The sequence below is a fragment of the Ixodes scapularis genome, unplaced genomic scaffold (genome assembly GCF_016920785.2).
Source record: "Ixodes scapularis isolate PalLabHiFi unplaced genomic scaffold, ASM1692078v2 PGA_scaffold9__187_contigs__length_104089568, whole genome shotgun sequence".
Lineage (NCBI taxonomy): Eukaryota > Metazoa > Arthropoda > Arachnida > Ixodida > Ixodidae > Ixodes > Ixodes scapularis.
The window spans coordinates 30,011,347-30,033,139 of NW_024609884.1; the positions used below are offsets into that span (position 1 = coordinate 30,011,347).

Here is a 21,793-nt window from a genome sequence, read left to right on the forward strand (position 1 = left end):
GAAAAGTAAATGTGCGAGCGTTCCTCACAGGGCAGTTCTGTAGTATTTGGGATGCTTGGTGCCGTTTGCTTGGCTGAAGGCATGAAAATTAACAACTTCTGGAGGCATTGCTAGATGGCTTCATCATTCATTAGCAGTGGTCTTTATGCACATTAAACTATTACTTTCCACTACAGCGATTTGGCAGGGCTGAAGGCAGAAAGGAATGACAAGCAACATGTCAGTTTGCTGCAGAGCATTCCAGTTTCTCCACTCCAACCCGCTCCCAGAGATTTCCTCGCATCAAAACAAAGCTACTTCAAAACTGATACTGTCATGCCACAGAACTAAAATCCAATATGCACTGGACAAAGTATCTGAGAAGCTCCACAAATCGCTTCAACAAACAGGATGTTTGCCCCAGAGTACATGTCTAACCTTAAAGGGGCCCTGCAACGACTTTTTTACTGTTTTTTTAATTTGCACCAAACCTGAGCGCAGTAACTTAGTGAATATTTTTTTTTTTTTTTCGAAATTCGCTTTATTTTAAAAGGTATAGGCATATTAAAATTACAAAAATAAGCAAAAAATAACCTCCTTCATGACGTCTTTGGTCCTCCGTCCCCCCTTTTCCCGTGCCAGAGGAGTCCCCTACTGAGGAATGTGGGGAGGCCGAGGTGAGAAGCTGCCTGGGAACATGGCAGATCTCTCCTCGGCCGACGTCGGGTCCAAAAACGTCACGATTTCGTCACATGCCGCGCACTTTCGACACCACGGGGCGCCCCTGTAGGAGGAGGTTTCCGCGTTGTCCGGTTAAAATATGACGCACTGATATTTAGTTACTCTCTCCCTGCCCGCTGGGTTGTCCAAACCACAAGAGATGTGGAAACCGCAAAAAAGGTATAAGCTTAAGTAGGATTGCAGGGCCCCTTTAAAGGACAACTCCAGCCAATATCTATTTAATTTGGGATTATGACCGTTCTCAGATAAAGCAGTGTACCCTGAATTACAAGGTATTTTTCTTCATTTGAATATAGCGTGTAGTTTTATAAATATCACGGCTCAAAGTTGGGTTTCGGGCATCTACGGCAAAACCAGTACGAGGGATGGCAACATTGATCATAAGCCGTATGGCCGTGACACGTCACAAGGGTGCTGCGGTACGCAGTACAACCAATCGACCGCAGCTCCACCATGATGTGACAAGGGTGCCTCGCCTGTGTTCTTTGACTAAAAGCTAACCGACTTGCTGTCCTCTAAAGAGAAGCTCGTCGCAGTTTTAAGTCTGTTTTAGTGCAGTATGCAGCTTCACTTTGACATATTTCGGCTGTGATCATATTTCGTGCCGCTAGAGCGATACCAGTAATTTATTCTGGTTTCGTTTTTGACCGGAGTTGCCCTTTAAGTAGCCACCTCATTCACATAACAAGAGCCGTACATAATGTGAATCTCGCAGTAAGACGAGAACTACACAAAATTATAAAAAAATATAATAAAATACAGCAAGTTTATTCTTTACATGCTGAGGCGCCTGATCTAAGCAAAACCTTTTGATTACCAACAGAAGTGGTCAACAAAATTCTATGCCCACGTATGCAACAGTTTCCAACTTGACCATTGTATGAATAAATAGAAACTTTATTTCTATAGAAATGCAAGCAAATGAGATGAGATGAGGATCACCTCTTCACACACACTAAAAAAAAAAAAAAAAAAGAGACGGAAACATGACAATTTGTTTAACAATAAAACTGCATGATCAAAACAGAGAGCTATGATATGCCTAAAAATCCTGAGCAAGGGTTAACCCTCAAACCATGGATGCCCTTAAAATTCAAAATGAACACAGAGCACACACTTTTACTGCAGCCACAAAAAGGGAGTGGGAGCACTTACACTAATAACACATGGCATTTGTCACACAAACAGCAGCATGGCGTTTGTCACACAAGCAGCAGCATGGCATTTGTCATATCATACAAAGTGTTTCCGAGCCCTGGAAGAACTAAGCACTGGGCACATCCTCCTTGCTTCTCACCTCTTGGGTAGCCAAACAAGTGCCTGCTCCTAGCTTAATAATACAACTTTCCAACCAGCACTTGCTCAGGATTTTGGAGCACGAAAACAGAACCACAAAACATCTGGGGTTGAGGAAAGTATGTCCTTAGATGCCCTTGTACTGGCTAGCTGGTCAACAGGGACTGAGAAACCATGAGGAGCCTCTTGACATTGCGTGCCAACTGATGCTTCGGCTGAGTGACCAAAAATTTGTTCAGCTTCTGGCACAGCAAAGTGAGGATGGCCTTCACATGCTCCTTGGTCACTGGGTATTCCCGGTCCAAACTGAGCACTGCCTCCTCGAGGTACCTGCAAGGTTAAGACAGACCAATGCACACCCAGAGTAATTAATGCCTGCGTTTGCCTGAAGAAGCCAGCTACAGCAAAGTAATTAACTCCAAAAAAGATAAGCCACTAGTAGTACCGAGAATGAACACCCATCCAAAGTGAAGAGATAAATGGGGAAAGCTATCGGGTGGGCAATCTTTCAAGATCGGGCAGCACAATTTTAAACATAAATAAGTGATAAGCACTCTCTACTAATTTCGCACAATACAAGAACCAATATAGCAGACAACAAACTGTATGCACAGGGGAGGAAGCAAGCTTCAGCCTTTTGTAGCAGGCCTGGGAGCAGCAAAGATGCTCTTTTGGAGCAGCTTTGGAGCGGTAAAAGCTCTGCTTTGAAGCAGCTCACGAGCCACAAAAGCCGCATTTCGTAGCAGCATAACTAAGTCTTGGAGCTGGTCATCCAGGTCAAACTTGGGGCTATACACAAACTCATCTCTGTTACGTCACGGTGCGGTGGTGGCGCGTCGGGCGCACTTCCGGTCTGGGGTTGTGGGCGGAAGCCGTCATGGGGCATGTGCATTCCTGTGTCACTTTGGAAGAAACCGGACAAATACCTGCCTTCTCGTCAAAATGCCACGACTGGGGCTTTACTAAAAGAATCGGAAAAGGTTTGAAGGTCAATTTTCACGCGTTTTCTGCCTGCTCGGTTCGTCCGAGAACGTGAACAGGGGCCGTGAAAAAGGAAAACCAGACGCCGTTGGACCACGATTGCTTGGGCGGGAAGCACTTTGGATTGAATTGACGGATACTTGCGGCCGTCAGATTTATTTGCTTTGTTCCAACATGAACGCAGGAAAACCGTCAAGTTGCACAGACCACCTGCGGACTATGTTCACTGCGTCATCACATTCAAACGGCCGCCTCATCGTTCGAGCTGTCGCCTGCTCTCTCAAACGTTTCTGCTTGTCGTCTGCTCGTTCAAACGACAGTGGCCCGTAGACTAAACATTGACCCGGTAATTTCGATAAGAAGTGCAGACCTCAAAAGACGTTTAAGTTTGAAGGTTGCTTCCGGCAAGTAGCTCGGCTCGGTGTAAACATTAGATGTAAGGAGATGTTGATAATTGTTACCAGTGGCCATCACCGACTTGTTATGCCTGATTCACTCGGTCCGATTCTGCTTGCGATTTTCAGTATCGACGTCGACATCTCAGCTACGGTTCAGGCTTTTGCAGTCCGAGCGTCGTCATGATTGAAAATAGAGAGCAAAACCTCACCATGTGAATCAGGCTTTGGCGTCCATTCTGCAGCGCCCACGTGGAATCAATATCGGCATGTCACATTATTCATGCAGAGTTTGCGGTATAACGAGCCTCGTTAATTTCGCTGAGGCTGCTTAAGTAGTCAGACATTGCCAGGAAGACGTAGAATCAACAATTCCAACACGAAAAAGAGCGCGGGGACTCACACCGACGCCGGCAACATCCCATTCCAATGGTTTATGGGCGACGGCGAGCTTCTTGTCCAAACCCCCATCGCGCATTCGCGGCGTCGGTGGCGTCCGCTAGGGGCGCTCCAGTTTGTTCGTAAACATGAGTTGGTGTATAGGTGTGAAGGTGTTTGTCTAAATACAAAAATATCACAACAAAAAAGCAACTCCATGTAGCATTCCAGAACCATTTCCAAGCATACCCTTTCCTTAAATATAACCCGGTAATTGCAATTTATCTTAATGGCAGCTATTGATAACTGTCCTGGTAGCGGGTTGGTTCCTCTTATAAATTGCCAATAGAAGGCACAGTCAACAAAAGAAGCACAATTTAAGCCCCATGAAGACAAAACGTTGTGCCAATTTAGCAACCCAGATCCCATAAGTTGAAAACAAAACCATTTCAAGATGCATTAGCATTTTGAAATGGTTTTGTTTTCAACTGGCTCCCATACTTTGTTTCACGATAACTGGGCAAACTGTAGAGGTTGCAACCCCCGCGACCATCTTTTTTTCTATAACGAGAAGATATGAAGAATAAAGAATGAATAATCACAAATTTATGAATTTCAATTATATTTAAACCAAAAAAGTAATGCCACATCCATATCCGCTCAATTTTTTATTTTTTTTTCGACTTGTAGCCTGTGGTTGTTGGCGATCGCAGTCGTGTAATCAGCCATTTCCGCTCAAAGCATTGCACTGTTTGTCCGACGGGACAAACAGTGCAATGTCTGACGGGAATCGCATCAACCGTGCAATTTGCTGCACCAGCACGTCTGACAAGGGAGTGCATAGTGGGTTCCCAAGTCTTAGTCTGCGATCTGCGCACGCGATATCGGCTCTTGTAATAAGCGAGTTCTTTCCACGTGTATGATGAATTGTGAAATGCGAATTTGCTGCGTCCACAATCTGCAGTATCCGTTCCTGTATAAGGTCTGTAGCGGGTTCCCGCGTTTGTTCGTGATCCCCGCGTGCGATTTTGATTCTACGCGAGTTGGTCCCGCGTGTATATTGCATTGTGAAATACGATTCTGCTGTATTCGCGATCTGCAATATAAATTAGTGCGTTTTTGTCCGTGATCTGCGCGCGCAGTATTGGTTCCCGTGACAGGCAAGTTTGTAGCGGGTTCCCGCGTGTTTATTGCACCATAAACCTTGAATATGCTGCGTCCGTGATTTGCGGTATTTGTTCCCTTGAAATGGAAGTTCTTGGCAGGTTTCCGCGGATCCTTCACACCGTAAAACGCGAATCTGATGCGTTGGCAACTTGCAGTATCCTTTCCCGTGACACACAAGTTCGTAGCGAATTCCCACGTGTTTATCACATCGTGAAACCTGAATTTGTAGTGTCCACGATTTGCGGTATCAGCTCCTGCGTGACGTGGTTTGTAGTCGGTGTTAGCATGTTTATCATTAATTTTTGATAAAGTTTTGCTGTGGCATCCCCAAAGATAGCCCACCCCATGTTTTTCACCATTTATCTCTTCATTTTGGGTGGGCGTTCTTTCTGAACTTTACAGTAGAGAAATCTTGACACTTCTTTCGGTACTGCTAAAAGATCGGCTAGCTGCAATCCTTCCTTTTACATGTTGAAATGCAGCTGGAGCATTGCAGAAAGAAACTGCTTATAAAAGAAAAACTAAGACAAGAAAAAATTTTCTGCAATGTGTGTATATCAGCCCATTTACCTTTCAGTGTTACTGGTCTGTAGCAAAAGAATACGGAACCATGGCTGAATTAGGCAATGTCGATCACACGCTGTAAAAGCTTTATTCTCACTGCCTTGCCTATATACATTGAGCCCTTTGGGGAAAGCGTCAAATCCTTCGCTTTTTGAGTCAGTTATAAAGAGTGTAGAAGAGTATAGCGAAAGCAGTGCCTCCTGGAAGGGGCAATGCCGCCTAGGGCCACATAGTTAAGGTGCTCTACAAACGATGCCGTGCGGCGCAAAAAAAAAGGGTGTCGCACCGTGAAATTTTTTTTGAAAAAACCCGCATATACCGTATTTGCTCGAATATAATGCAAGTTTTTTTTTTCGGAATTACGTGCTCCAAAACGTGCCTCGCGTTATATTCAGAATCGAGTTCAGCCACGAGGCTATGCGCGCAAGTCTGGAGAAAGCCAGAGGAGAAAGCCAACCCTCCAGCTCAATGGAGGAGATCGGGTGGGAAAAGAAGTGGGGGTGTGGGGGGGAATTTATTAGCTTTTGGGCCACGTGAAGGGATGAATAGAAAACATAAAAAACATTTTTATCCCTTTTGTGTTTGTACAACCTGCACACACAGCAGAAACACAGAGTGCCATGGGGAAATGTGGGAACTGGCCAATTCATTTCAAGTCAAGCCAAGCCAGGCCAAGCCAGGCCAAGTCAAGCCAAGACCACCCACCGTGTTTACGGTTACGTATCAACACAAGGTGTTTGTTTATGCGGTGGGACCAGAACAAGAATAAGTGTGATCGTGTGTCGGGTGTCGGGTTCTGCAGTCCTTTTTCTGCCTGCGCATTTTTTAGTCTCTACTCGAGAGTGGTCTGGTGTTTGTGCATTGGTGCTTCTGCTTCATGCCTTGCTTTGCTTGTGGGCTGCAGAGGAGCTCACGCGGAAAAAAAAAAAGGAATTACCAGACAAGGGGCACTGTACTGCTGCTTATGTGCCTAGTCACCCAGTGGATTGTAAACGGAAGGACCTGAGCAGTGAGGATGAGTGCAGTCGAAACATAAACTGATATTTTTTCTATATCCATTGCCTTTTCACTTCTCCTACACCCGGGAGTGAGGAAAATGTACCCGGCCTCTGCTCGGGTTATAATAGTACTAATAGGATCTTTTATTTTTATTTTTGAGGGCATCAAAACCTGCCTTCGCGTTATATTCGTGGTCTCATTATATTCGTGCAAATATGGTGAGTTGCATCGTTGTATAAGACGCACCAAGAAAAATGTATGAAACAAAAATCCGCAACTTATACAGGTGGTGTAGAAAGAGTGTGCAGAACGAGGAGTGGAGAGGGCAGGGAAGAGTGCTTCCCTTGTCTTGGAGAACCCATAAAATTCAGCAAAATGCTTTGCATCCGGGTGGTGCTGAAGGGAAGTGCGCACAGCGTCAAAGAGACAATGGTGTGACATAATCTGTTTCCATACAAAACACTGCCCTCGGCACCGCCTAAACTAAGAGCACCATCCACCCCAGGCACTGAAAGATTAAGGGTCCTCCTGATCTAGGCACCACCCACCCTATAAAGCTACCACATTTAAACACATTCAACAGAATGACCAAACATGGAGACTATTTTTTTTACTAAGGTTCTTGAGGTGAATATGAATATAGTTGACAGTAGCAGCATCGCTCTTGTCTGTAATGCATCCTGTTATTTAATGCGTGTGTTAATTTGCTTGTGCTCCTGATTTATTTATAAGCAATTGCTGGTATGAGAAGGCCAGCAAATAAAAAGTCTTGGGATTTGCTGGTTGCAGCTCTTTGTTTCGTGTATGTTTATAATTTTACTCACTAAACTGCACCGTGCTATACTAAAGTGCGCTAGTGATGCGCTAATATTCGAAATTTCAAATAGCTCACCCAACAAGGTACAACAAAGGCACAGTTGCAAAGTGGGATGGTAAAGGTGCACGCATGCACCTGGTGTATTTAAAAAGAAAAGGAGACTTTGTCAATGGTGATATCTACATAGCAGTAAAATTGTCAAAATTAAACTGTGGCTGTTATGCAAGGATATATGTGAAAAAGGGATGCCCTGACAACCTGTGCTCATCATTCATGATTCTTTTCTTTTTTCCAAATTAAAAATTTAAGAAAGGATTTTTGCATATAGAAATATTTGTAAATCCACTCATTTAGGTATAGGTGGTATTTAGGTCTAGCTTAATTTTACGTCAAATCCGTCGCTTACTTGCCATCTTAAGCCATTGGACTTTCTGAGCTCACAGTCCATAAATATAGTTACCTAGATTAAAATGAGCTTATAAATGGGACACAACCTTCATGAGTTCAGCTGGGTTTTCATTTACGCATGGTGCAACAGTAGTGAAAGGCTTGGAGAAACTATTCAATATTTGATTAGAAAATATATTTGGCCAAAGCCACTATTTGCTTTGAACTCAAAATCTACTATTCGCACATGACTAAAGTGCGCACAATCTCGGAGACACGGCCAGCATTTCACTTCGATTTAGCAAGTTTCGCACTCAAGCAAATTCTATTTTAACCAGTAGCACGGCGGCTGAGGGGAGTTTGGTCGAACACCACACAAAGCAGGCAGATGTCTCGGTAGTTTTTCGCCATGAATATTTATAAAAATGGGGTGGGCTATCTTTCGGCAGCGGGAGTTCATTTAGGATTTTAAGGTATCGAAAAAAAATGAACTACCTACTACGAGAATGTTGCAAACAAAATCAAGCGCAGTACTTTGTCGAAAAATATATCAATCAAATGTGAAGAACATGCTTTGCGTGTCTCTTTCCGGCACTCATTTCTCACTTAAGAGGAAGAGCTGCAGCAAGAGTCGTAGACTCACCTAAGTTTGAGGTCGGTGTTGGCTGCCAGATCTGCACACAGCTGCTGAATGAGGGAGAGCAGCACTGGCTGCTGCAGGGGGCACGGGCTTGCATCAAACAGGCTGCTCGGGCTCACCATCTCGCAGGTGGCCACCACCACGCTCAGGTCAGCCACCGACAGAGCCTGGACACGGAACAGACTCGGCATTACACCATCTCGGGAATGAGACTACTAATGCCACAGCAACCACCACCTTACAGAAGCTACATCACTTTTAGCAACCTTGAGACAAAATACATTTCATGGAAGGAAGGTATATTTATCTGTGTGTCCCACTTTGAAAACGGTGGGGTGCAGCTTGGCAGTCGTGCAGTACACATCCATGCCGTGGCTCATTTACAATGCCGAGAGAGTCTAACAATATTAAAAACAAAGGAATACATTACTCTCCTTAAGAGTAATTGCAGCTGTAATGCAATTCCTTTCCTCCTTTGGTAACTGGAGTAGCATTTCACAAGCATCTTCAAGGGATGCTGAACCAAAATCTGGATTCCACAAAACACGTGGCAAAAGCGTGCATTGGGATGCTACAAACACCAAAACATCACTCGTACAGCATTATCTCGAATGGATGACCATATTTAAAAAAAAAAAAAAAAAAAAAAAAGGAGGCACATTTGACAGATATGTTTACGTCTTCTTTTTCCGAGAAGGAGAGGGAACGGCCTCGCGTCTTCTCCGCCTTGCCGCCTTGAGTGAGCGAAGCGAAGAGAGGAGGAAACAATATATCTTGACGTCACGCGCCTCGTCAGCCTGGTTCAATCTCAACGTCTTTTTTCCAAAAAATATGGCCGTCCATTCGAGATATCGCCTTACGAGTAGTGTTGTAGGGATTGTAGCGTCTCTCGCCTACATCTCCTGCATTTTTTTTTTTTTTTTAAAATCCAAATTTCGGTTTACCATCCTTTTCATGTGCTCGAGTGTCGCAATTCAGTGGTATGGTAGTTCCGATTCACGAGGAACCCAACCGTTTCGGTCATCCCCAGATGGAGGGGAGGGGGGCACTCACCTGCTGGAAGGCTGTGTTGTAGTGGCCCTGGCGAACCAGCAGGCCAATCTGCTGCTGCAGCAGCTGGGGGTCTGCCATGGGGACTGGCGTTGCCATTTGGGACCGGACAGTGGCTCCTTCGGCGGCCGCTTGGGCCACTGATTCCTTTAGGGTCTCCCGCAGCTCCTCCTTCAGGGCAGCCAGAAGCTGCTCCTGCTGGCTGCAAAGTGCCAGACAAACCACTCGCTGAGGACCCAAGACCGACGGCTTTCTTGCGCTGTTCCTGTACACAGCTTTTAAAGTTGTTAAAAAAACATATGCAAAAGATTTTTTTTTTCTTTTTTAAACAGGATAGAAAAAAGATGTCATAAAATAAATTTACAATGAAAAAAAAATTTTTTAGAGCTATATTTACGGAGCAAAACAAATTTGTAGTTAGCGCCCACAGGAACGCGCGGAAAAGTGGCCGGTATGGTCATGTGACTGACCGCTATAGTCACATGGTGCCTGCACTCTTTCGGGAGCTTCGTATGGGCTCAACAAATTACTTAGTAATCTTTGTTTTAAGTGCAACAAAAAAATTAAGATTAATAAGTTACTTATAGAGCCCATAGGAAGCTCCCAAAACAGCGCAAGCACCATGTGATAGACATGTGCGCCGGACAAAAATTGACGGCGACGGAGTGAAGAAATGCGTTCAAGCCGGCGGCACGCCATGCTCAGCCAGTGGTGACTGGGTGGGGGTTCTGGGGATTTCAGCAGCAGTACTAACAGCTATGGCATAACTTGTGGCAGTGCACAGGTTTACCACGTGACCAGCGTAGTGGCTCCTGCGGGTGCCAACTACAAATTCATGTTGCGCCGTAAATATAGCTCTAAAAGGTCACTAAGTTGATTATTCTCAAAGCCTGGCCACGTGGATGTGGAAGGGATCGCACATGCTAACACGCTTACCAGAGTTAATACTTCTCAGGGTACTCCCACTCCCCGGCAAACCTATTATCACCCCACACGTTCTGCACCTCACAACACCAACAATGGCACACACACCTAGAACACCGCCTCCCACTCCCTCCAGCTTCCCTCTCCAGGACCTATGCTAGCATCATCCGGCAAGCCCAGAGACACCTCGATCACCTCCATTTGATACAATTCTTTCCCCACCCACCCACCCACTTACCCACCCACCCACCCACCCACCCACCCACCCACCCTCCCTCCCTCCTCCTCCTCTTTCCCCCCCCTCCTTGGCTTCCCCAACATTCCACATACCTATTGGTACTGTCCCCACATCCTTGGTCTGCATTAGTTTCCCAACTACTCCCCTTCCTGGACAAATTCTTCCAAGCACTGTTTGCCCACGAACGGGTAATAGAAGATGAGGAATCGCATACATCATCTACCCCGCCAATCCCTTAACCCCCTCGCCTATCAATAATGAGTGTCACTCGTGCCGCCCCTTACGGACCTTTAAGCCCAACCACGAGTATGACTTGTGTTTCGGTTTTGGCGCTTGGTTAGCACGCTCTGGCATATGGCCTGCTGCTCCATTTACCTTGGGCAGTTTGCTCGTTTGTTTTGCTGTTTGACAGAGAGAGAATGCTTTATTTAGCCAACAAAAAAAAAAGCAGTTGCGAGAGTTCACACTAAAACATGGCCTTGGTGGGGATGGCTGCTTTAGCCAACGAAGAGATACAAAACCTTCTTTTTGAAAGAGATTAATGCTCGAGCATATGTGACGACAAATCCCTCAGCCTTTTAGATTTTTAGTAATCGGACCATAGTTTGATGGGCAGAGTGATTAAAATGATGCGAATCCTGCAAGCATTTCATTAACTCCACCGTCTGCACATCAGTGGGACTCTGACCAGAAGTCCTGATTTAGAGCAAAATATAACACCTGGAAGTTGAGGAAATGTATCTGCAAGGGAGGACAGTACATAGAAAAATAGAAAGAAACATTTCTGCAAAAAAAGTTGATTAAAAAGAAATGCCATATTTACATCCACCAACATCTAGTGAGTATTCCCAGAACGTTTAATTAGATTACACTGCATAGTCAATTTTTTATAAATGATTTTTGGTCCACCGATAGTAAAGAAAAGGTAGGGGTTGGAGTTTGAATGCATTTTCTCCGTTCCACTTTTAGGCATAAATTTCACTTTAGGAAATCTGTCGTTTTCCTAGTACACAAAAGAGAATTATTCTTAGATGGTTTTCTGGGAAAGAATTTTGTGAGGAACATGCCTGGCTGGTTAGTTTTTTTACTTTACCTTTCTTTTATGCTAAAAAGACTACATTTGTAAAAAAGCGCAGACACGAAAAAAAAATTTAATCGTCTTTTGGAGTTATACTTGCGAAAAGCAATGCAATATAGCAAACAAACTAGCTGGGTATGTGCTATGGGTATTCCTATGATTATATTACACATAAAAATCAAATTCTTATTTTATTTTAGAACGATAGTTTTCCTAAGCGAACAAACTGATTTCCATATTGTAACATTCCTAACAAGTTTCAGAATCGACATAGGATCATGAAATATGGCAGGGATGGTCTTGCCACTCATATAAACTTGCACTGAGAGTTTGATAGAAATCAAGCGAGCGGTACAGAAGTTGACTTTACCGGATAGTGTCTCCCCTAATTGGCACTAGAGCCCTACGCGGATAACAGTTTGAGTATCCGCATCTGATCCGCATTAGCAGACTTTGTATCCGCATCCAAACCGCATCCGCAAACTTTTTACATTATTGTATCCGTATCCGATCCGCATACTTTGTATCCGTATCCGAACCGCATCCGCAAAATGTGGAACCATGTCGATGTTCTTGCTAACCACCAGAGGTTACGATTACATTTAGACTAGCAAAATCAGCGGAAATCATGCCGACCGCGTTCTTCCCCGCCGCACGCGGAATCGGAAACTTTCCACCTGTGGCCCCTTAACTCTCCACTGAAGTCTGAACGCCTAAGAAAAAAGGTCATAAAAAAAAAGAAAGTTTGCAAAGAGAGGACGAGAAGCAGTGGTAGGAAGACAAAATCCTTTCTGTGATGTTACTGCGAGCGTATGCGGCCGCCTCCAGTCTCACGGTGTTTCGTGTCAGCCAGTGGGCACATGTGCCGCTAAGTCAGAGTCCAAGGCCTGATCGGATCGACTAACGTGTTGTTCGAGAAAGATCGCAGCCTGCAGGCGCCCAGATATATATATTAAAAAAATTTTTTTTTGCTTGGAGCGGTTACGGAGGTTGTGCACGGCAGCTGCTGGCACTGCGGCGCCCTGGCGTCGTAACCGGACAAATATGAACTACCGGACTTTCTTGGCTAGAACTCTAAGCATACAAAAAAGAAACAGGCAATTTAAGGGCTACCTATGTGCGTGCGCCGCCCGAAACTTTGCAAGTCGTGGCGCCACAGGGTCGCGCTCGCTGTCCAAGCACTTCTTTTGTTTTTGGTATCATGACCACACCACTCTCTGTGGAGAGGGGGAGGTTTATTCTACTTTCTTGTGACTTGTTCGTTTGAGGTTTTCTTTGCCTGGTAAAGTTTTCCACTCTTGATACTGCTTCACAGCGCACTACTCTTTCCCTGCCAATGTACTAGCTTTCTCAGGACGATTGATGCCCTGCATTCTTTACTTTTACTTTTAGGGGCGAAGCTCCTTAGGGGCTAGCTATGTCCGTATGTCCGTCCGCCGTCGGGTCACGACCACGTGAGCACATGCTCCCGTGCTCGTGTAGGGCAAAAAAAAAAACAAAAAAACAACCGCATCTCCACGTGGTGAATGATGTTGATTGGGGCGAAGCTCTGGTGGTGCTTGTCTGCGTAGACGGCGAGCCGCAGCATGCCGAGCCTTTTGTTCGTTTTCATCCATGTCAGAAAGAGAATGTGTGGTATGGAACGTAGTTATATACGCATTTGAGCATTTGACCGCAGCGTGACATGGATGAAAACGAACAAAAGGCTCAGCATGCTGCGGCTCAGCGGCTATGCAGACAAGCACCACCAGAGCTTCGCCCCAATCAACATCGTTCACCACGTGGAGATGCGGTTTCTTTTTTCTATAGATAGCATTGTTGACGAGATGAAATGCACTAACTGAAGCAATCTTCAGTAAGAATCAGATATTTCTACGATCCCTATCGTTTCTTCGAAACGCGCTTTGTGGAAATACCTTTCGTGGACAGCTTTTCACGGACATACACTTGGACACACTGTTCGTCGACGCGGTACGTTTTGTGGGCGCGTGCCCCTGCAAAGTTTTGTACAACGTATTTCTCCACTAAGCCGCTAAAAGCTAGCGTTCGATTCACTAAGGCGTGCTTAACCAAACCATGCCTCCCTCCCCCCTGTAATCCAGGCGAGACGCAAAAAGTTTGTTATGAAAATAGCAGGGTTGTGCGACAAAACGTCTCAGGATTTTTGATGAAACGAACACGAGAAGCCTTTCGATCAAACGTCGCATGTTGACGAAACGATCTGTAGATCAAACGTCAATCGACGAACTGAATGCCGCCGGGCAAAAATTTAGATCCGGATACGGGGATATCCGCATCCGCAGCCCCTGACATCCGCATCCGATCTGCAATCCGCCAAAATCCGTCTAATTTTTATCCGCATCCACCAGTTTACTGCGGAATTTGAAGTTCCTGCGTGATCCGTGCCAGTGCAGCGACGTCAAAGATAGAGTTCTCCTGTAGCTCGAGTTTCTCTCCCGCCTCCAACCGGAAGTGTCGTGTTAGTCCGCATAACGCGATCCATGTGTGCTGCCTATGACTGTGAGCAGACGACGCTTCACTTCCGAGCCTGAAGTTCTTTTAGAGCCCTTCCAGCGATCTCAAATTCTTTAAAACAGTGTAGGGTCGAAGAGGATGCCCAGCGGACTTTTGTGAGTGAAATGAGGGGCGATGTTGTATAGGTGCTCCGTGAAAGGCTGCCCCGCGGCAGAGTCACAACCGAAAGTGCGCTGCACAGGTTCCCGAAGAATGCGTCAGAGAAGGCGGACTGGCTAGCTGCAATTCCTGAAGGACTACTCGAGGGCTTAGGATTGAAGTCCTTTATTTGTTCTCGACACTTTGTCAACGAGGATTATGAGATCAGTGCAAGTGTCCCTGAGCATTGGGCATTCAAATGGTACCTCGGTTGAGGCGTGGTGTCGTTCCGACGAAATTCCCGCAGCAGGTCACATTATACGAAGCAAAACCCAGACTAGAGGTAAGTCTACCAAACACCGAGAACTTCGTCCGATACCCCGACTCCCCGATCATCCGCACTGCTACAGGTGCCGAGCACCGCCATGCTTTCAGAGGAAGGATAAAAGCCGAAAGGCGACATCACTTCCGGACTCCGATTTTCTCGCGAACATTAAAAAACAGGTTTTACGAATGCCGTTATTAAATATTCTAGAAATGTCGCTTACAAAGCTTCCAAATTTCATAATCGATTACATCACAAATAAAAAGCGAGGACGTGAGAAGGTGGAGAGATGGGCAACAAAATAAAAAAGGCACGCGCGCGTGGTATTTTCTTTTTGTGTTCTAGTATTTTTTTGCGCGTCTATGATTACAATTTGCATCATTTTAGAAAACAACAACAAGTGATGTCGATGCGGCTTTCATTATCTTGAAGTGTTTAGATTTTTGTTTCCTTGCTTAAAAAAGTGACACTAGATTTGGCTCCAGCTGAGATGGGAAGACGGTGTAGCAGCATCTCGGTCAGTTAAGCGTGATCACAGTTCACAGTCGAGCCTAAACACAGTTCACAGTCGAGTTAGTCCCCAGACCCACTTACCCAGCCAGGGACTGGTGCACGGCTGCCCCGAGCCCCTGCACTGCCTCGTGCACTGCGCGCTCCATGGGACCCTGAAGGTCTGGGATTGCCAGAGACTCCTGCAGGTTGCGCACCGAGGCCTGCATGTAGCGCTCCGAAGTCTGCAGGTGGCGATCCACAGACTGCCGCACATTCTTCGTCATTTCATCCACGCGCTCCTTGCTCTTCTTCTCCAGGTACACCTGCACCTGGTGCACAACTGCACATGCACCAGGGAACGGCACACATCCTCAGTTTCTCCCAGACGCAGGCCCCATTGCTGTAACACTGACAGTAACTAGACCCTCGGGCAAAACCAAAGCCGAGCCAGATTACAGGCATGGAACTGCGGGTTTAGCTCCTAAATACTCTATATTGCAAAAGCTGACCCAATGAGAAACGCACGCTTTCGCCCATAAGCCAGGTTTGTGTTGCACTGCATACCACAACAATATCAGCAATGAAATTTAATTTAGAATATTTGCCCTTTTTGATTTGGTAAGAAACACCCATATTCCACCACTCTTGGCTCACTTACGGCCCTGTGTAGATTTTAGCTTTTATACGCTTCTCTTCTTTTTCAAAGGTGCAAAGTAATCAACCAATCTCGGTGGCCAGTTTGGCAATGCCACCACTGCTGCAATGCATCACGGCAACTTTTGTTTGCACGGTGCAATGACCTCGCTGCTATTTTGTGCGATTGTAATTTAATTACTTTCTAGCGTCAGTAATTGCAAAATTTCAGGCACAATTACAACTACTTTTGCAAAGCATTGCGGCACCGACGGAACCTCTCGAAAGCCTCAGCGCTCGCACAAGCTGCCTAGCACTCGGTGACATACTCACACACATAGACACTCATGCACACGCATGCACAACAAAAATAGCGTCGCATTTTTTTAAAATTTGATTACATTGCGGGGTGAGAGACAATCCTCTTTGGAGCCTACCTCAACGGCGCCGTGTAGCACTGTCTGCGGTGCGAGCGGAAAACAATAGCGTAAACATGCCAAAATAGTGAAACAAAATTTAGCTTCAAGTTTCAGCCGAGGTTGGGAATTTTATTTGTCTATGAAGTTATTTTAATTTTATTTTTTGCCGGTTTGTTACAGTAATTTACCCACGTATGGTAGGAACCATACATGGGTAAATTACTTTAAAAATGTAATGTAATTAGAATTACAATTACCTTGCTTCAAAACTAGTTTAACTACAATTACAATTACTACTACATGAAAAGTAATTAATTACAATTATAAATTACTTTTCAAAAGTAATGAAATTACTTTACAATTACTTATTTCTGAGGGCGACCCGACTTGAGCATATAGCTTTAAACGAGTTGCATAAAATGTAACGTATTTGTTCATTCCTTGCCCCAATGTTTGAGGAGCCTTAAAGGGGCCCTGCAATCATATTTAAGCATCTACCTTTTTTGCGGTTTCCACGTCTCTTGGGGTTCGGGCAAGCCAGCGGGCACGGAGAGAGTAACTAAATACCAGTGCAACATATTTTAACCGGACGACGCGGAAACCTCCTCCACCGACGAGGGCGACCCACGGTACCGAAAGCGCGCAAAAAGTGACGTCTTTGGTCCTGGGCTTGCCACTGGTCAAAGCCGCTAAGAGCTTTTTTTTAGTCGAGATACAAAATAAAAGTGTCGCGAACCGTTTCAATTATGTATGAAAGTAGTTTTTGTTCACTATTTTAGATCAGAAAAGAAACAAATGCAGTTTAGAAAGTCCGGAAACGAGAAATGACCCGTCGACATACCCGCCACCAAGCGGCGGAAAAAAACGGCGCATACTAGAAAAGGCTAGTGGGATGAGGCTACGACGAACGAGGAGCGTAGAAAGGTCCCGGATATACGCGGCGGCGCTGTGGTCGTATACCGGCTCAAGAATCCGACCGGTTCCGGGCGTTCCGAAGGCCTTCGGCGCGGGCCCTGCTGGCGATTTCGCCATTTGACGGTGCGTCAGCGCGAAGTGGCTCCCGTTCTGAACTGATCTTTACCCCGTGTTTGCTGTGGTTTGTGGCCAATGAAGTGTTATGCCGAATTAGTGATTAGTCGCGCAGCAAAAGCAATGCGAGCTGCCCTGGCCGCCCGCTTCATACAACGTATCCAATACGTGCTTTAGTGGCGCCCTCTCGAGCCGTCGACACGGAGTGTGGCAGCCGTGCGCGCTCGATGAGCTCACTACTCCTCCTCTAGTTCAAGGCCACTCAAGCCAGGACCTACAACGTCATGAAGGAGGCTATTTTTTGCTTGTTTTTGTAATTCTAATTTGCCTATAACTTTTAAAATAAAGCGAAATTTGAGAAAAGAAAAGTTGGATTAAGTTACTACGTTCAGTACGCTCAGGTTCAGTGCAAATTAAAAACCAGTCAAAAAGTCATTGCAGGGCCCCTTTAAGCATCGCTGCATAAATGTGACGTATTGTACTTTCCTTTTATGAATTTTGTTAAATTCATGATAGAAATCGACAGTTTGGGGCAATGAAGTACTACATTCTTATATTTTTAATAAATAATAATAAATTAGTTCTTATGCTGGAAGACGCCAGACGGCTAACGAAAAATTTGGGTTGACAGACTTTTGTTAGCTCGGCAAATAAAAATGCGACAATTAGTCATATATGAATATTTTACAAGTATTAATATAAAACTAAAATCCACACGCACTGGTATGACACCATATAAATATAAACATCATGGTATAGTAAATTATTTACATTGAGTTGAAATTATAATGGCTCAGAAATATATAAGAACCGAATCGGGGCTCCCGAACCATTGGCGGCAATGTTCACAGGTGCGAGGCCGGTCTCCAAAATGCTTAGGCAAATAATATACGAAGTAAAACCAACAGGAAATAGACTTGAAAATAATACAAAGGTACAATTATGCGACAGTACTGGAAGAAAGACGTATAAAACTGGCAGAAAAAAACAAAACAAAAAACAGACAATTAAAATTCCCAAGCTCGGCTGAAAGCTGAAGCTAAATCTCTTGTCCTTTCAATATTTTGACATGTTTATGCTATTGTTTTCTGGTCGCTCAGGATATGGCGCCATTGAGGTAGGCTCCAAAGAGGATTGTCTCTCTTCCCGCAGTGTAAGCGACAAAACAACAAACACAATACTATTTTTGTTGTGCGTGTATGTCTATGTGTGCGAGTGTGTCACCGAGCGCTAGGCCGCTTGTGCAAGCGCTGAGGCTTTCAGAGAGGTTCCGTCGGCTACACAAAGTCCTGTAAAAGTAATTGCAATTGTGCCTGAAATTTTGCAATTACTGACGCTAGAAAGTAATTAAACTACAATTCCTTTTAACCAAAAGTAATTAATCACAATTAGACATTATCAACAAAAGTAATTCAATTGCTGTAATTGAATTACAACCCAAGTATGGTAGGAACAATCGGGCCGTTCCGGCACTCGTAGTTGCATGCGTGCATAGCCATTCGGCATGCGCGGTCGCAACCATAACCTTCCAAACCTGCGAGTTCTCAAATAAGGGATTTTCGTAGCATACAAAGTTTTGTTAGTTTCGGCACCCAAATTTAATGCTGAGTCTGGTAACATATGTGAAAGTGTGCAGAAAATAGGATGCAAAAGTTTTTCTTTAGAAAAAGCTAATGCAAACCCTAAATATCCTTCTCACACATACGCTTTGTTGCCTGTCATCTTTTTACACCAGGCTTGCATATCACATTACAGCCATTGCAATGTGTGCACCGTTCTCTAGCATGCAGAGTGTGGTTCTAATTGCCCACATTTTATACTAGCGGTGAAGACAACTCAAATGATGTCCAAATGACAACTCTAGAATATGCTCCAAACATTTTGAACTATCAAGGCTCCCGATGGTCTTAAAACCGCATAAAGGAACCAGGGACATGGTGGGCACGTGCACACGGGGACTGCTGAAACCAGTGTCGCGGCTGCTCGCCATGGCCCGACTGGCTGCCCCCATTAACAGACACGCCTCCGCTTGTGGCGCTCAATACAGCACTCTCGTGGCGTCGCCTGGCCATTGCTGACTGGCCATAGTTTGGAAAATACGGTAGCCGAATTAGAATGCCACAGTTTATAATGCTTTATCTCCTTTTTCTAAATCTAGTGTTTGTTTGTTTGTGTGCTTGTTTGTTTTATGTTCTGAATGCAATACGCATATAAAAAACACATTTGTGAACATGTGAGATGTGCCAACAAATCTAAGAGAGCAGAATACCACAACCTGATTCGCTCCTTATGAAGCACTCAGGGTAATGAACAAAAACATTGTGTGTGAGACTTGCTTTGTCTTCCAATAATTGGAAATCACAAAAAAAGCCATTTTCAAAGGGTTCGCAAATACTTCTATAACATTCTACGACTCTAAATACATACATTGCAACCAAACCTAGATAGTTGAATTCTACAGATCCTAAAGCATATGCATGCCAAATTCGGTTGAGATAGGAAAAAATTAAATTTGTGCACAAACTGCAAAGTTCCAAAATTACAAAAAAAACAAAAAAACAAACTTGAATGCCATGTGGCAACTATTTCATGGCAGGAAAAACCTTTTTTTTTTTTTGTTATTTTACGTGAAAAAATGAAGGTACCGAAGACTGCAACAAGACGGCTTGGCCTACTAATAAATGAAATGGCGAGCAATGCCACAACTGAAGGACCGTGCACGCGAAAATGGCTGAAATGTATGCCTTTCTGGGTCACCAGGAAAGCTTCAAACGCATATTTGACTAATTTTGAGATTAGGTTAGGGCTAGATTTTTTTTATACATAAAAGGTGAAAGTTCAAAGATACCAAATGCAGTGATGTGATTGGCCTAAGCCATTTAGGAGCACCTCTTGGAGCAGCCGAAACAGTGTTTTGGAGCAGCAAATGTGGCTTTTGGAGCAGCCAAAACAGTGTTGCGGAGCACAAAAAGTGACTTTTGGAGCATATACCTTGGAAAAATAAATATTTGTTTTAAGTGCTGGACAAACAAAGGCCACTTTGTATTGTGTAGTGATGTGACGTGTTTAAGCGGAACTCGTTGCTTGTGTTTTTGCTGCTGAGACATCCCACAAGTATACAGTTTTACTGGTTCCCTACGTGGCACATTTTTATAAAAAGTAAGCAAACGTAAAACAATGAATTGCAAGCGTCCTAGCTGGTGCCTCTCGTGCAATAATGTTCACATGCATGTGAGGGCAACTTCGGCAGGCTTGCAGTTACATGTGCTTCGTCGCGCGAGCGGAGACAACGGCTGTTGGACCGAAAACGAAACCATGCCACTCCCCTCCGTCGCCAACCGGTTCCCAAAATAGTATGCAAAATGTAACTGTCCACCATATGACAATAAACAGTCCAGCGGAGCGTGCTTGCCAGGCTGGCAGGCAAGGTGCAGGCTAAACATACAGAAAAAAAGAACCTGAGCGTATCGACGCAAGACATTGCGAATCAGGGTCAAAAAGTTCTTGGAGTGCTTTGTGCAACGACTGAACTCGAGACAAACAAGCGCGGTGTGTGGGTTCAGCGTGCAGACATTGCCTTCTTTGCTTCAGCTCACTTTCTTTCGCGGCAGATTTTTCACGTACCGGGGTCCCTCTCGAAAGAAAGCCCACCGAGAGAAACCTAAGTAATCAAAACTTTGCCAAGCAGTCATTGAGTTAAAGAGGGATTTCTATAGCAGCGTATGTTTAAACAAGAGCAGGAACGTCGATGCGTTTCAGTTTAAAAAGCGCCATATCTGCAGTGACGTGGGGACGGCAACACACGACGTCGCGCGACCACGGCGACTGTGGTCGTGCGAGCGCTTCAGCTCACAAAGTAACTCTCGCCGCGCAAAAACGTGGTTTTGTTTCACAGCATGTCTAGCAGACTAACGTCGGGGCGTCCGCACACGCCCCGACGTGCCCCGAAGAAAAAAGAAAAAAAGACGCGAGACAAGATTCCCGAGACGACGACAGCGCGAAATGCGAGACGGTGGGAAAAATCATGCAAGACCGAATAGACGATTGATGCAGGATACTCTGTGTCGGGCGGCGTCTTATGCCACCTAGCTCACGCAAGCTCAATTACGGTTCTCAGTTTAGTTTCGAATTTTGAAAGGCTACCAAAATTGGTCCTTTGGCGCAGGCTTGGCGCAGATTAGCCATATTTTGGCGAAATATAGCAGATGTAGCAGGGTTAGCCCCTTGGCGCAGTTTGGCGCAGCAATTACATCACTCCAAATGCCCTACAACTCAAAGCCACATAAAAAAACAAACAAACAAACAGCAGTTTTTTTACTCTTATCTTTCCTTAAATAAAATTCTAGCAGCCAATTGACCTGACATACCACACCAACCACAAAACTAGATTGCAGGAAGGTAGACAGTGCCTCACATTCTCGTGTTCCTCTGCTGAAAGATTCGTTAAGCCTCAGGAACAAGTTCTGGCAGATGTGCTCCACCGTGGGAATCAATGTGTTCTGCAGGATCTCTCTGCAGTTTGCAGTCACATGTGGTTGCACTGCAATGCTTGTCGCCTGTGACACCGCTTCTATAAGGGCCTACAAAACAAAGAAATCCGTAAGCACCTTCCCGTCAAACACTCCCGTACAGCCTGCAAACAAGCACA

General features: G+C 44.9%; 1 protein-coding gene across 2 annotated transcripts in view; it reads right to left on the bottom strand.

Annotated features, from left to right (window-relative positions):
• Positions 1–1,599: 1,599 nt before the first annotated feature.
• The window catches only part of LOC8040025 (enhancer of mRNA-decapping protein 4), a 70,656-nt gene continuing 50,462 nt past the window's right edge, over positions 1,600–21,793 (bottom strand). For both annotated transcript variants that reach the window (XM_029982891.4, XM_029982890.4), the window contains exons 22-26: positions 21,560–21,725; positions 15,167–15,404; positions 9,398–9,596; positions 8,348–8,511; positions 1,600–2,346 (exon numbers count right to left, since the gene is read on the bottom strand). In XM_029982891.4, coding sequence (XP_029838751.2) covers positions 2,163–2,346; positions 8,348–8,511; positions 9,398–9,596; positions 15,167–15,404; positions 21,560–21,725 — 951 coding nt within the window. In that variant the 3' untranslated portion in view covers positions 1,600–2,162. The remainder of the gene's footprint in view (positions 2,347–8,347; positions 8,512–9,397; positions 9,597–15,166; positions 15,405–21,559; positions 21,726–21,793) is intronic.